The following is a 13,642-nucleotide window of genomic DNA, read 5'->3' on the forward strand; positions in this document are numbered from 1 at the left end:
ATGCCTCAAGTACTTTTTCTGGATGTTTCTATGGTAGTTCTTGCAATAAAATATACAAAAAATTATAATCCAGCTTCACATGTTCATTTACCGGTAGTTGGTTACATTCCTGTATAGAACCATCATAGTTTCTTTCACATAGTGGGACTAGGTCAGTTCAATGATTCACTTGATGTATTTGTAGCATTATTTGATGTGTATGATTTTTTAGAGTATTTTTTCATAAAAAATGAGCTTCCAGTGAATAACTGATCATTTTGTACATTAAAAAGGTGTGCATAAAATGGGTATATTTTCTTTTATAGGACATTAAGTATGACTTAGAGAAGAATCAGCCCAGAGTGATGTCCCTTAGAGACACAGCAGACCAGCTACTGTTGAATTCAGATTCTCCGGAAATGTGTCAGGCGAAAGACAAGATGCATATAATTGCCAATCGTCTCAAGGCTCTACTTAGACTGTGTTCATCTTATATTTCTAGTCTAGATACTAGACTGGACAGTAAATCTCATGTATGTTTTAAATTTAAATACTTTAGGAAAATTTGTGTCTGTATAAAACAAACATATGAAGATTCAAAAGTTAAAATAATATTTCAAAAAGTTCATGTTAATTTGTTTGTTATTATGTATTACAGGTATATCAAAATTACCTAATTTGCTAGTAGGTGTTTTCATGTTCTGGTCTTATAGCACATTAATATAATTTTGCAGTATTTTTAAAGTGCTTTGTAATGATATAAATTATTTTGCTGAAAATGATAATTCATTTGTATTTTGACTAGACCTAAAGTTTGGAATTTTATTGTTGAAGCTACCATGTGGAGAAAAACACTTTTATAACTTTTGTCATTGACACACAAATGTATATGTTACAGGTTCGAAGCCCAGATCGCAGTTTTGAACTGAGCATGTCACCCAGCTCTTCAGGTGCCAGCAGCCCTAGGGATAGTGCCATACGTACCAGTACACCAACACGACCATTCCGACCCACTTTCCGCCCACTAACAAGTACATCTACATCATCACGACCAAGAACAAGGTCACCTTTTGCCCTGTCAAGACAGGTATGCTCTCTTTATAGTTCAGTCAAATGATTATGTTATTCTAGGAATAGAACAATTGTATTTCTGCTGACTTTCTTTAGAAACATCTTTTCCCTCAAGAAACATGTAAATATAGAATTAGACAAGATCAGAATGAAAAATATTACCGGTATTTTTGCTGCAGTTGGTTGTCAAAATAAGATTATTTATTACATGGCTACTTATATAAATCACCAGTTGAGCCGCACCATGAGAAAACCAACATAGTGCGTTTGTGACCAGCATGGATCCAGACCAGCCTGCGCATCCGTGCAGTCAGGTTAGGATCCATACTGTTCGCTTTCAAAGCCTATTGCAGGCTGGTCTGGATCCATGCTGGTCGCAATCGCACTATGTTGGTCTTCTCATGGCACGGCTCAGTTATAGTTTGTGTTTTATGACCTGTCTATATTCAACAGGCTAATAAGGCAAAATTTAAAAGCAAAATTCTGATTTCATGTGATAAAACACTTACTGAATGGCTTGCCAGTCAGTAAGGGTATTTGTATTATAGTTTAATATCAAGAATGATAAATGATTACCATGCTGAAATCATTTAAACTGGAACAACATGAAATATTTTACATTCTGTCTTTACTGCAACACTTTGTTAACAATCTATCATAAAATGAGTGTTTTAAAAACTCTTCAAAAGTTATATAAAATAATATTTCCTTATTAGAAACCTAAGCCTAGAGGTCACTTTGGCAGTGCAAAATCTTTCGAGGTAATGTTACTCATTTCCTTTGTAATGTGTGTGAACTAAATCATCTGTTTGGTATTCACAATGTACATGTACTAAATGTTTGTAATCCACTTGTTTTTCTGTTTCAGAAACAAACTTGTTAAAGACTTTTTGTGACACACATTTTCATTGAACAATATTTTGTCAATATCAAATGTTTAAGTACAAATTATTCATTAAATGTGTATTATCAGTATTTAATTAGCATTTAAGTGAATTGGTTTTATAGACTGTCAGCCTGAGAGTCTAGGCCATCATTTTGAAGTGAAACACATTTTTTTTACGAAAAAAAAATCTGTTGAATTTTCAAACAAATTGAATTAAAATGATTGTCACAAAGTAAATTATCTAATTTCCTGTATATTTGATGTTAAGAGTGCTGATATTTTCATCCTTTAATTGAAACTTGTTATTGTTTTGTCATGATAACTTGCAGTGTTATTGTATTTTATTTAACATGACAGTACATGCTGTTTGTACAACTTTCACATTTTTTTTTCATTTTACAATCACAGATAATTCTTCAACATCTTGATTAGTTATGTAAGTGAAATAAACCCTATAACATCTTGAAGTTTTTGGTCAACTTTTGCTAGAAGTGTGTGAGGTTTTCTGCTAGTTTTACATCTCCTAAAATATTTTTTTTAACCATTCCGTAGTTAAGGTTGAAATAGAAACTTTTTCATAAAAGTAGTCTTTACTACAATAAATTATAACATCTTACAGATAGTTTTGACCAATTTCTATTTATGATATAAATGACTTTAATTTTGTATAAAACAATGAATTAACACAATACAAAGGTTTCCGGTTTTTTAGAAGGTCCAGTTTTCAGAAAATCCACTGTATTTGTTTCTGTATATTTTAATGTCAGTGGTGATATAGTTAACAAAATATTCTTTGGGCAGTAGATTTGTATTGTAGAGACTTACAACAGCTTTATGGGTTAGATTTGTTTTCTGCTGAACTGCTATACATGTAAATCCAAGAATCCCAGATAACCGTGTACTTGAATCATTTGTTAAGGCCTTATATAAAATATGCTTTTCCTTTTATATAAAGTATGGCAATTTAAGTTGCTGAGTCACATCCCTCACTTACAGAAAATTTTAAGTTAATGAGTTCAAGAAATTTTAAAGTTAATGTGTCAAAGAAGATTTGAAGTTAATTCATTAAAGAAAATTTAAAGTTAATTTTTGAAATCAAATTGCAATATCATGTACCTTTTGTGTGAAAAGGACATATATGTTTTATATAAGGCCTTAATTGCCTTTTTTTACTTTTTAGAAGGTCTGTTCTTTTCCTGTTGTTACAATTTCTTTAAACATTCATTATACCATTTCTTCTTCTTATCTCTCTGTTCTTAAACCATTTCATTGCTTATTTTTGTCTGCAGCTTTTATCAGGATTGTGCCAAATTTTGTCGGGAATTTACCGACTATTTGTTCAGCGACCAAAACCACCCTCAGGAACAACGGACACGTAATTATTTCTCTCACCCCTTACAGTATAATTAATGTCGCCTTTGTTGACAGATCTAAGCATTTGCTGCATACGATTGGTGATGGCATGCGGGCACGGAGATACTTATATATCTAGCATAAAATTAACAATTATTCCTATTGTATCATTTAACTTTAAAAAGCTATATAAGTTTGCACTGTTAAGTGGTTTTCTTTTGTTTGCTAGGGCCTAGTCAGGTAAAATTGAGGATGTTGACTCTTTCCTGCTTTTTGTTTCTGAAAATATTAAGTGCCATGTTAATTTTCATTCTTCTTTGAATTGTTAACTGCAAAAGATGGAAATCTGAATGATTCTTTAGTTTGTGTTTTTGGTCATTCTTCAATTTTCCAGTCGTATGGTCTGCCATCTTACTAACCGAAAGATACAAAATTTCAACACAAAAAGATTACAACTCCTAGTTTCATCAAGGCAAAACAAAAGTTGGAGTGAAATGAAAGAAGTCTATTTGTCTTCAATAAATATTTATTTTCACACTGAAAATAATGTTTTTACAGGTTTTGTAACTCTCCTGAGCATGGCAGAGCAGACTTTTATGTTCGTTTTTTTGTTTTTAGTGACTTTTTGTTGTTTTAGGGATATGTATGTACATGATATACAGAATTACTTCCAAATGTGTATCTAGAAAAAATCTGAAACAGTTGCAATGTCACCAGTTGGATGTGGAAGCTTGCTGCTTAGCTCTGATTGGTGCATTTTTCACACAATCACTGAATCTTGTAACATGTCAAGTACTCAATAGTTTAAACACTACATTAGCATTTTTTATGGTATCTAATTTTCATAAGCATGGGTTTTTAGCTCACATGTCACAAAGTGACAGTGTGAGCTTTTGTGATCGCGCAGCGTCCGTCGTCCGTCGTCCGTCCGTGCGTCCGTCCGTGCGTAAACTTTTGCTTGTGACCTCTCTAGAGGTCACATTTTTCATGGGATCTTTATGAAAGTTGGTCAGAATGTTCATCTTGATGATATCTAGGTCAAGTTCGAAACTGGGTCACGTGCGGTCAAAAACTAGGTCAGTAGGTCTAAAAATAGAAAAACCTTGTGACCTCTCTAGAGGCCATATTTTTCACATGATCTTCATGAAAATTGGTCAGAATGTTCATCTTGATGATATCTAGGTCAAGTTCGAAACTGGGTTACGTGCCTTCAAAAACTAGGTCAGTAGGTCAAATAATAGAAAAACCTTGTGACCTCTCTAGAGGCCATATTTTTCATGGGATCTGTATGAAAGTTGGTCTGAATATTCATCTTGATGATATCTAGATCAAGTTCGAAACTGGGTCAGCTGCGGGCAAAAACTAGGTCATTAGGTCTAAAAATAGAAAAACCTTGTGACCTCTGTAGAGGTCATACTTTTGAATGGATCTTCATGAAAATTGGTCAGAATGTTCACCTTGATGATATCTAGGTCAAGTTCGAAACTGGGTCACGTGCCGTCAATAACTAGGTCAGTAGGTCAAATAATAAAAAAACCTTGTGACCTCTCTAGAAGCCATATTTTTCATGGGATCTTTATGAAAGTTGGTCAGAATGTTCATCTTGATGATATCTAGGTCAAGTTTGAAACTGGGTCACGTGGGGTCAAAAACTAGGTCAGTAGGTCTAAAAATAGAAAAACCTTGTGACCTCTCTAGAGGCCATATTTTTCTCATGATGTTCATGAAAATTGGTCAGAATGTTCATCTTGATGATGTCTAGGTCAAGTTCGAAACTGGGTCACGTGCCTTCAAAAACTAGGTCAGTAGGTCAAATAATAGAAAAACCTTGTGACCTCTCTGGAGGCCATACTTTTGAATGGATCTTCATGAAAATTGGTCAGAATGTTCATCTTGATGATGTCTAGGTCAGGTTCGAAACTGGGTCACGTGCCATCAATAACTAGGTCAGTAGGTCAAATAATGAAAAAACATTGTGACCTCTCTAGAGGCCATATTTTTCAGGGGATCTGTATGAAAGTTGGTCTGAATGTTCATCTTGATGATATCTAGATCAGTTTCGAAACTGGGTCAGCTGCTGTCAAAAACTAGGTCATTAGGTCTAAAAATAGAAAAAGCTTGTGACCTCTCTAGAGGCCATACTTTTGAGTGGATCTTCATGAAAATTGGTCAGAATGTTCATCTTGATGATATCTAGGTCAGGTTTGAAACTGGGTCACGTGCCATCAATAACTAGGTCAGTAGGTCAAATAATGAAAAAACCTTGTGACCTCTCTAGAGGCCATATTTTTCATGGGATCTGTATGAAAGTTGGTCTTAATGTTCATCTTGATGATATCTAGGTCAAATTCAAAACTGGGTCACATGAGCTCAAAAACTAGGTCACTATGTCAAATAATAGAAAAAAAACGACGTCATACTCTGTTCAAAACTGGTTATGTTTGGACAGGTGAGCGATTCAGGACCATCATGGTCCTCTTGTTTCCATTGTGTCATGTTTAAATAATTAAGTAGGTATTGCTAAAAGCATGTTTGTTTCATTTATTTGCATTGTAGAAAATAAATTGTATTCTTGAAATTTTCCACCATTTATCTCATTTTTGTTCTGTCCATGTGTATAATAGCTTGTCTATATATTGTATTGTGGAAAAGTCTGTTCTGTCGGCTTTGGATATTTCTTCATTCAAGTAAGTTCTAATCTTGCTTGTCTGTACACTTGCAAAATATGTTTGGTAAAAATGAAGTAAGAAATTAAAAAAGAATATAACTTAGTATTCCATTATGGATTTCCTCTATAAAGACTGTTTATGAAAACATTTTTGAATATTTAGCTGATTCTGTATGAAATAATTTTTTAAAATGGCATTAGTAATTCAAGATAATAGACCTTGAGCAGCATCACCCTGTTAAACAACCCTGAATAATACAGTTTTTTTTTGTATCATAACCTGTTTATTTATTGTGAAAAAAAAATCACAGAAGGATCGTTACCTTAACCATATTTAGTTGTAAGAATGCACAATCAATTCCATACTGCTTGCATCGTATGTATCTGCTTTACCCATAATGCATTTCAGCTTCCCATACTCATGTTTCATGATTTCATTTTTTTTTCCAGATTCATCCAGCATTTTTACCCAGAATTCATTGCTTTTCTGTTGTGTTTTCAGCTTACCTTACCACAGCTTATAGCTTTCGACAGCCAATCATAGTTCTTTTATTTCAGTGTAGTGAAGTCATTCTTTTTGCAGATCAAGCATTTTAGCAAGATTGCTTTGCAATACATATGTCATATTTGAATATTTCTTTCATTTTCCTCCTGTACCTATAACCAATCCTGATTTATCATAGTGTGGGAGGGACGAAGAGTATCCCTCTATGTTAACCTGTTTTTCTCTATCACCTTTATTCACTTGATTTTTGAGTCACATTCTATTTTTATTAATTTGTTTCCCCCTCTAGCTGGCTCTGGAAATCCACAATGTTTTGTCATCGTAAGATCATTCATTCTCCTCCCATTATTTTATATTTTTCATAGTAAATGGATCAGGTTAATTGTCTAGAAACTAACAACCTGCTTATCTAGAAATGATATATTCCTTTGTAGAAAAGAAAAGGCATTTCTGCTTTCTTTTGGGGGTGTAAAATCAAAAATTGGGACTCTATAAATATTACCCTATGGAATAAATCATTTGCAAATTGTGCTAATTTTGCAGCTGGCATTTGTACATGGGGACAGTTTTTCAGCTGCATCTGGCCTACTATCTTTTTCATATCTCCTGATGTTTCCTAAAATTTGATTGCAAAATTGGCACAAAAAATCATCATTGTCATTATCATTGTCAATTTCATGTAATCATCTAACATCAAGGCATTAGCTATTTAATTAACTGTTACTATGGTGCCACAGTGATCCCAGGTATCGGTGAACAGCTAAAATATTTCTGACCTGTTTTAGTACTGGTAACTGTTTTTGTCCGCAACATGCACTTGTTACTCTGTATCATTGCAAATGTTATTTCCATTGTTACCAAAATTTAACTTCCATTATAAATATTTTATTGGGAAAGTAAGAATGCTTCTATTTTGTAACTGTCGTTGCCTTATACACTAAAAAATTGTAAAACACTTTTAAGAATGAAGTGTGTCTGTTCATTTTAACCTGGTTTCACTAGAATGGGGATTTCCCTTTATTCCAGCAACTAATCACAGCACAGACTGTAACTTCCATTCCATTTTCCAAACTTTATCACCAGTATAAGTTTTAAAGAACTGTATATTGGACTATACAAATTGAATAATATAAGTGTATTATATAAAATATAGGCATGGTATTAGACTATATTGTTGAAATGCAATGTTGTTGCATCTTGGGTATGCCTTGATATAATACTTTGCATGAAGAAAAACAGGAACAATCCTGCAAACAAAGTTTTATTTACAGTTCTGTGTTTTTTTCTTGTATGCAATATTTGTCATTGGCATGAAATTATTGACTGCAGTACTTAATAGAAATATTTAAATTAATCATGTTTATTCAAGATTCATACTCATTTTCATAGGTATAAACCACTTAAACAAGAACTTTTAAGGTGTATATTTAGAAGTTGGTTTTGGGCTTCATTGCTTTATATATTGTGGCAATATTATTCAGAAAAAGTGGGTAATTGATAAAATTAATCAGCATTTCATTGGTATTTTCTGTAACATAGATATAGACAGCTATTGTGTTAAATCTTTTAATTGTTTGTAATACATGTACATTACTATTAAACATACAAATGCTCATGAAATGGTTCAGGAACATGTCTACATCTATGTTTAGAGGGAAAAAAGTGGCTGGTCAGTTGCAAATTCCTAATTTAAGAAATGACATTGTGATAATTAATAAATTGTCAAAAACAAGTCAGTAACGACAAGTTTAGTTTGCCGTCTGTGAGATCAAAATGTGGAGTTTTATTAACGTTTTGTTCCTTAACAGTGTTAACTATTTATTAATGAGAAAATCTTCCTGTTAATTAAATGTTCTCTTAATTTCAGTTTTCATCTCTTACTCATCCTTAATTGTTAGTGTTGTCATTTAAAAACCAGTGTCATCCTAATTCCATCCCATCATCACTTCAGAATTCATCCATTTCATTTCATTAGAAACATTTGGTATCTTATATAACATGTATACCTGCAAGCATTATCTGAACAATAATTTTGTATTGAGTTTTATCTGTTTGTCTGTTTTCAGCTCAATCGTACCACATGACCCAGATGTTGAAGATGACAACGATATTGACACAACATGTTGTCCATTTTTGATGAGAGTATTACGCACTGCCCTGCCATTACAGTTACTACTACTATTATTATTAGCAATAGCGTGTCTTGTACCAGTGACTGAAGATGACTATAGTTGTATTCTAGCGAATAATTTCCGTCGATCTCTCGACCCGATGTTGCAATACACAGATGGACCGCCCCCAGTCTGATTCTTTCTCATGAATATTCATTTTCTCATACAGTATTAAACAATGGGACATAAGTGCAAGTAGATCTGTATTCAAGTCAGTCCAAAATCTATTGTGGCATATTCAGCCAGATATTGTTTCAACATGATGTCGAAAATGTATATTTCCCACATAGATCTATATTGAATATTTTCTGGATTGATTAATAACATAACTATATGTACCAGAGTAATTTTTTGTACTAACAGTTAAGGATCTGTCTGTGTATTGTATCTATTGGTGTTGTATATGTGAATTGAATGTTGACAGACACCCATAAAAATTTATAGAAGAGGAAGAACAATTGTTGATAAGGATGGTACATGATATGGAAAGAAGTCTTCTTTATGGTTATATTGAATGTTCTAAAGATTTGAAATATGGGTGTATATTTTATCTGTGATAGAGTTGATATTGCACAGATCTGACAGAATTTGTAGATACATGTATGTATTATCTCTGTTAATATTGTATGTATATAAAATTACTAAAGTTGCCATAATATTTTCCACACAAAAACAGATCAGACTTTGTCCTTGAACTATTAAAAACTTACATCTCTGTTGGAATTATAGTGTAATAATACCTTTTTTAAAGAAAGACACAATTGATCTTACACTTTTAAAGTTTTGGTCTTCACATAATATCTATAATGCAAAAGAAGCGGGTTAAGCAAAAGTTGATTAATCAACATTGCTGCAGGAAAAAACACATTGTAAATAGTTCTTTTAAAAATACTACAGATTATTCAGAAGCCACGCCCTCTCACATCTTCAAACTGTATTAATACACAATTATCCCATGTTATATTCTGTACATAAATTATTATTTAGAAAGATGTATATATTTCCATGGTTACCCACATTGTTAAGCTTCATCTGTATTATCAACATCATTTCAGTTTATTTCCATGGCAACTTACTGGTAAAAGACTGTGATATTTTAGAGACTAATATGTCTCACAAACAGCTGTGATTATGTTATGATATTTCTTGTACCCAGGTTTGTAAAGTGTTGGACCAAATGACATGTCTGTGTATGCGTAGAATTGTACTAGGCAGCTCTTGGGAGTAGTAAAGATACTGTTACAACATATTTGAATAAATTTTATTATCTTAATTACTTTTTGATGAAGTCCATTACCAAATCTTCACTTTTTGGACAGGAGAACAAAATCATTATATGTTTACGCATTCAACTTACCTACAACCTTAACACCTATTTTTGTAAATTGTTTATTGTTGTTAAAAGTGTAATAGAGGACATCTACCATTGCTAATTTTCCTGAGATTTGACTTGTTGCTTTGATAACATTAAAAAATTTTATGAGGTTTCTCAGCTTGTTTGCATTCAGACTTTGTCATAAATTCTGGGATATCAGATATTGTTGTGTTTGTTTTGTCTCATTGTTGTCAGTCTCAGGTTGTTGTTTCCATGGTGATTGAGTGTTTACATATACAAATAATGGCTGCAAAATAGCACAAAATGGCCACATAGCGATTTATTGTCAGTGAATGATAGACTGTTTACTTTGAATACAAAATTCCGTTTGCTACATGTTTCTTTGCAACCTTACAGTGATAGGGCCAATTGCTTTTTGTTGCAAAGTTACCTGTTTAAATGGTTGATAAATTAATTATTGCACTGCAAAATGGCCATGTTTTTGTATGTATGAAATATACACTTTTTAAAACTTTGTTAGATGTTGTTCATACATTATATAGGGTAATTCCAATTGCCCATCCTTTTGTTGATAGTTCCATGTTAGTGCTTGTTGTTATGTCATAATGCTATTTATTTAGGCTTCTATTTATGAAACATTTGTAGATATATTCTAAAGATTTCTAGCTTTTATATAATATTATGTAGTTACTTGAACTGATTTTAGGCAACTTTCTTTTCAGATATTTATGCTTTTTATGCAACATTTGAAAGTTGTTGCTATGTTATTTTTTAGACTCTTATTCTTTGTAAAATCTTACACAGAACTTATTTTTAACTAAATTTTATACTAAACCAACACAGCTAGTATTTTACCCTAAATTTTACAAAACAGAATTTAATTTGAAAATGCTAGAATTGTGTAAGGAAGTGAAGATTAAGATTGTTTTAGAAGAATGAATGTCTAGCTTGCATAGAACCAGTATGCTTATTTTGATACTTGTATGATGTTACGACATAATATTAAAAGATACATTTGTATATTGCCTTGCTCGTTTTTGTTTGAACATGGTACTTCTTTGTGTAATACCCATAGTTAGGGTTACACCTGTTGGCAGAAACCCTCTGGTATTCGGTGGTATTCGCTACTAGTTTGTTTGTCCATGTCCAGACACCATGTCTGAGCTATAACTTTAACAACTTTTACCATGTTTTTCAAGTTTTACCTAGGTAGTGACAAAGTCCTTATCTCAACATTGCAAAGCATAGTGCTAAGAGTCTGGTTTCCTATTTCCAAGGTCAAGGTCCTGACAGGTCAAAGGTTCTTGAAATGAATGATGCACTTTTTCCCCTGCCAATACTTTGTTGCCCTTAATCCTTTTTTTTCAATATCTCACACTTACTTGCGTCTCATTTGCTGTTGCAAAGTATCAGGTCTTAAATTTTTCAGGACACTGGTCTTGATTTCAGGATTTTGACTGCTAGAATTTTGCTGCAGGAGGATTCCTATTTTGGGGTTCAATAGCTCAAAGGGCAACTTGACACAATTACTATTGGAGAAAGATCCCTATTGATTTTGGGATTGGTGGCTCAAAGGTCAATGTCACAGGGGCCTGACTTACTGTCTGGTAGTTTATTTAATTTCCAGTCTCTATGTCGCGAAATGTAACGGCTACAGCTTTCAAACAGAAACTGATGGCTATAAGCACCCCTTGTAGAGGACCCATATTGTTTTGGAGGTCAAAGTGACTGAAGACTGAAATGGTTTCCAGAAAGTATGGAAGCTACGACTTTCAATCTTGACACAACGACACGTTGGATTAAAGGAAAATCCCTATCGATTTTGGGTTCAGTGGCTCAAAGGTCAAGATCACAGGGAATTTTCTTAATTTCTGTTATTTTCGTTTTTCGGGCGATATGTCAGAATTTATAACGGCTACAGCTTTCAAACAACAGGATGACTAAGCACCGTTTGAGGAAGACCCTTATTGTTTTTTATATCACCAGGTCAAAGGTCAAGGTCGTAATCATAACCCGCCGTTAAATGACTGAAATACTGTTGAAAAACGGCGTTAAACCCAAAACAAACAAACATAAAGCATAATAGCTGTGACTTTCAAATTAGACACAAATGACTAAATACTATAATAGGAAGATCCTTATTGATTCTGAGATCAACGGGGACTTTACTTCATTTCTGGTATCGCTTCTGGGTCTAATTCATAAAGGGTAATAGCTGCAGCTTTCAAACTTTAAAGGATGACTTGGTACAAGTTGAGGAGGATTGCTGTTTTTTTTTTTGTTGTGTGTTTCTTTTGGGGTTGTTTTTTTTTGTCCATAGCGCAAAGGCAATGTCACAGTGACCTAGAGACTGAAAATTGTTTTCAGACTTTTAAGTCATGAAGTATATGAGCCGCGGCCTTTAAACTTGATAAAATGACTAATTACCATCAGAAGGAGAGCTTTTTCTTGATTCTGGGATCAGTGGTCGCAGGGACTTTACTATTTTTCTGGTAATTTTGTTTCTGAGCTGTAAGTTATTAAGCATAACAGCTACAGCATCAAAACTTTAAATGACGACTAAACACCACTTGCAGAGGATTCCTGTCATAAAGTATAAACTACCATTAGATGAAGCTTATTGAGCTCAAAGGTCAAGGTCACGGGGACCTGACGTAATTTCTGGATTTTTTTTGTTTCCGCGTTCTAAGTCGGATGTGACTTAGCAAAACTCCCTATTATTTTGGGATAATAAGATCAATGTCACACTAACGTGGGAAACTAAAAATGGTTTCCGGACTGTAAGTGCTACAGCTTCCAAACTTCATATATTGAGTAAGTGTCACAAGAGGGAGATCCCTATCGAATTTAGGATCAGTAGCACAAAGGTCTAGGTCACAGGGACCTGACTACAGCCCAATGACACAGTGATGACCCTTATTATTTTTAAACTCTCAGTTGAATTCGGCCTCTTGATGTTGTATCTTAGTATCCCCCACTCCGCAATATAACGTTGTTTGTTTATAGACCTCCTCCCGCTCAGCCATTCCTCCACACCCCCACACACGCCTCCAACGTAATTGATAATGTTGAAACTCACCATTTTCAGACGTTTAGAGATTACTTATGCCTGAACTGTCAACAGAAACTTAATGCTATTATCCCGGCGAAGACTCTCAAGTAATGCCTATAAAATAGTGTCTGTCGTTCTTATGAAGAGAATAACTTTTCCAAAGCAATTTCATCTGGTAGGTAATGAGCGAAACAAAGCAACATACTATTACTGAAATGATTTGACAGGGCGGACGGACGATCAGCACAATATCAAGCATAGACGAAAAGTCAGGGAAGTTGTTGGCCATTTTCATTTTATTTTAGCAACGTGTGTGTCAAATGATTAACACAACTAGACATCACGGGAAATAAGAACATCCCAGATTATCTGTCCATCTCAATCAGACGAAAAACGAAGAAGAGACAGCGTGTTTAAACATCCACGATTTCACTTAAAAACTGTTTTACTACGTTTTATTATTTCCGTGAAATTAGATTCTTTTTCCGTAAGCCAACTGGATTGCTTCCTCACATGAAGAACTCGGAGCGTTGAATTCTTCATGTGAGGAAGCCATCCAGCTGGCTTACGGAAGGCTGGTGGTTCTACCCAGGTGTCCACTCGTGATGAAATAATGCACGG

At 33.8% G+C, this 13,642-nt stretch overlaps 1 protein-coding gene across 18 annotated transcripts in view; it reads left to right on the top strand.

Annotated features, from left to right (window-relative positions):
- LOC123564405 (muscle-specific protein 300 kDa-like) overlaps positions 1-10,989 on the top strand; it is a 188,485-nt gene extending 177,496 nt beyond the window's left edge. For 13 of the 18 annotated variants that reach the window (XM_053517332.1, XM_053517320.1, XM_053517349.1 and 10 more), the window contains 4 exons: positions 306-512; positions 878-1,066; positions 3,226-3,311; positions 8,529-10,989. In XM_053517332.1, coding sequence (XP_053373307.1) covers positions 306-512; positions 878-1,066; positions 3,226-3,311; positions 8,529-8,769 — 723 coding nt within the window. In that variant the 3' untranslated portion in view covers positions 8,770-10,989. Of the gene's footprint in view, positions 1-305; positions 513-877; positions 1,067-1,766; positions 1,812-2,344; positions 2,373-3,225; positions 3,312-6,751; positions 6,784-8,528 lie in introns of all 18 variants that reach the window. The other 5 variants (XM_053517326.1, XM_053517374.1, XM_053517383.1 and 2 more) reach the window with 5 other exon arrangements.
- Positions 10,990-13,642: the final 2,653 nt, after the last annotated feature.

Source organism: Mercenaria mercenaria, chromosome 1 (assembly GCF_021730395.1).
Source record: "Mercenaria mercenaria strain notata chromosome 1, MADL_Memer_1, whole genome shotgun sequence".
Taxonomy (NCBI): Eukaryota; Metazoa; Mollusca; class Bivalvia; order Venerida; family Veneridae; genus Mercenaria; species Mercenaria mercenaria.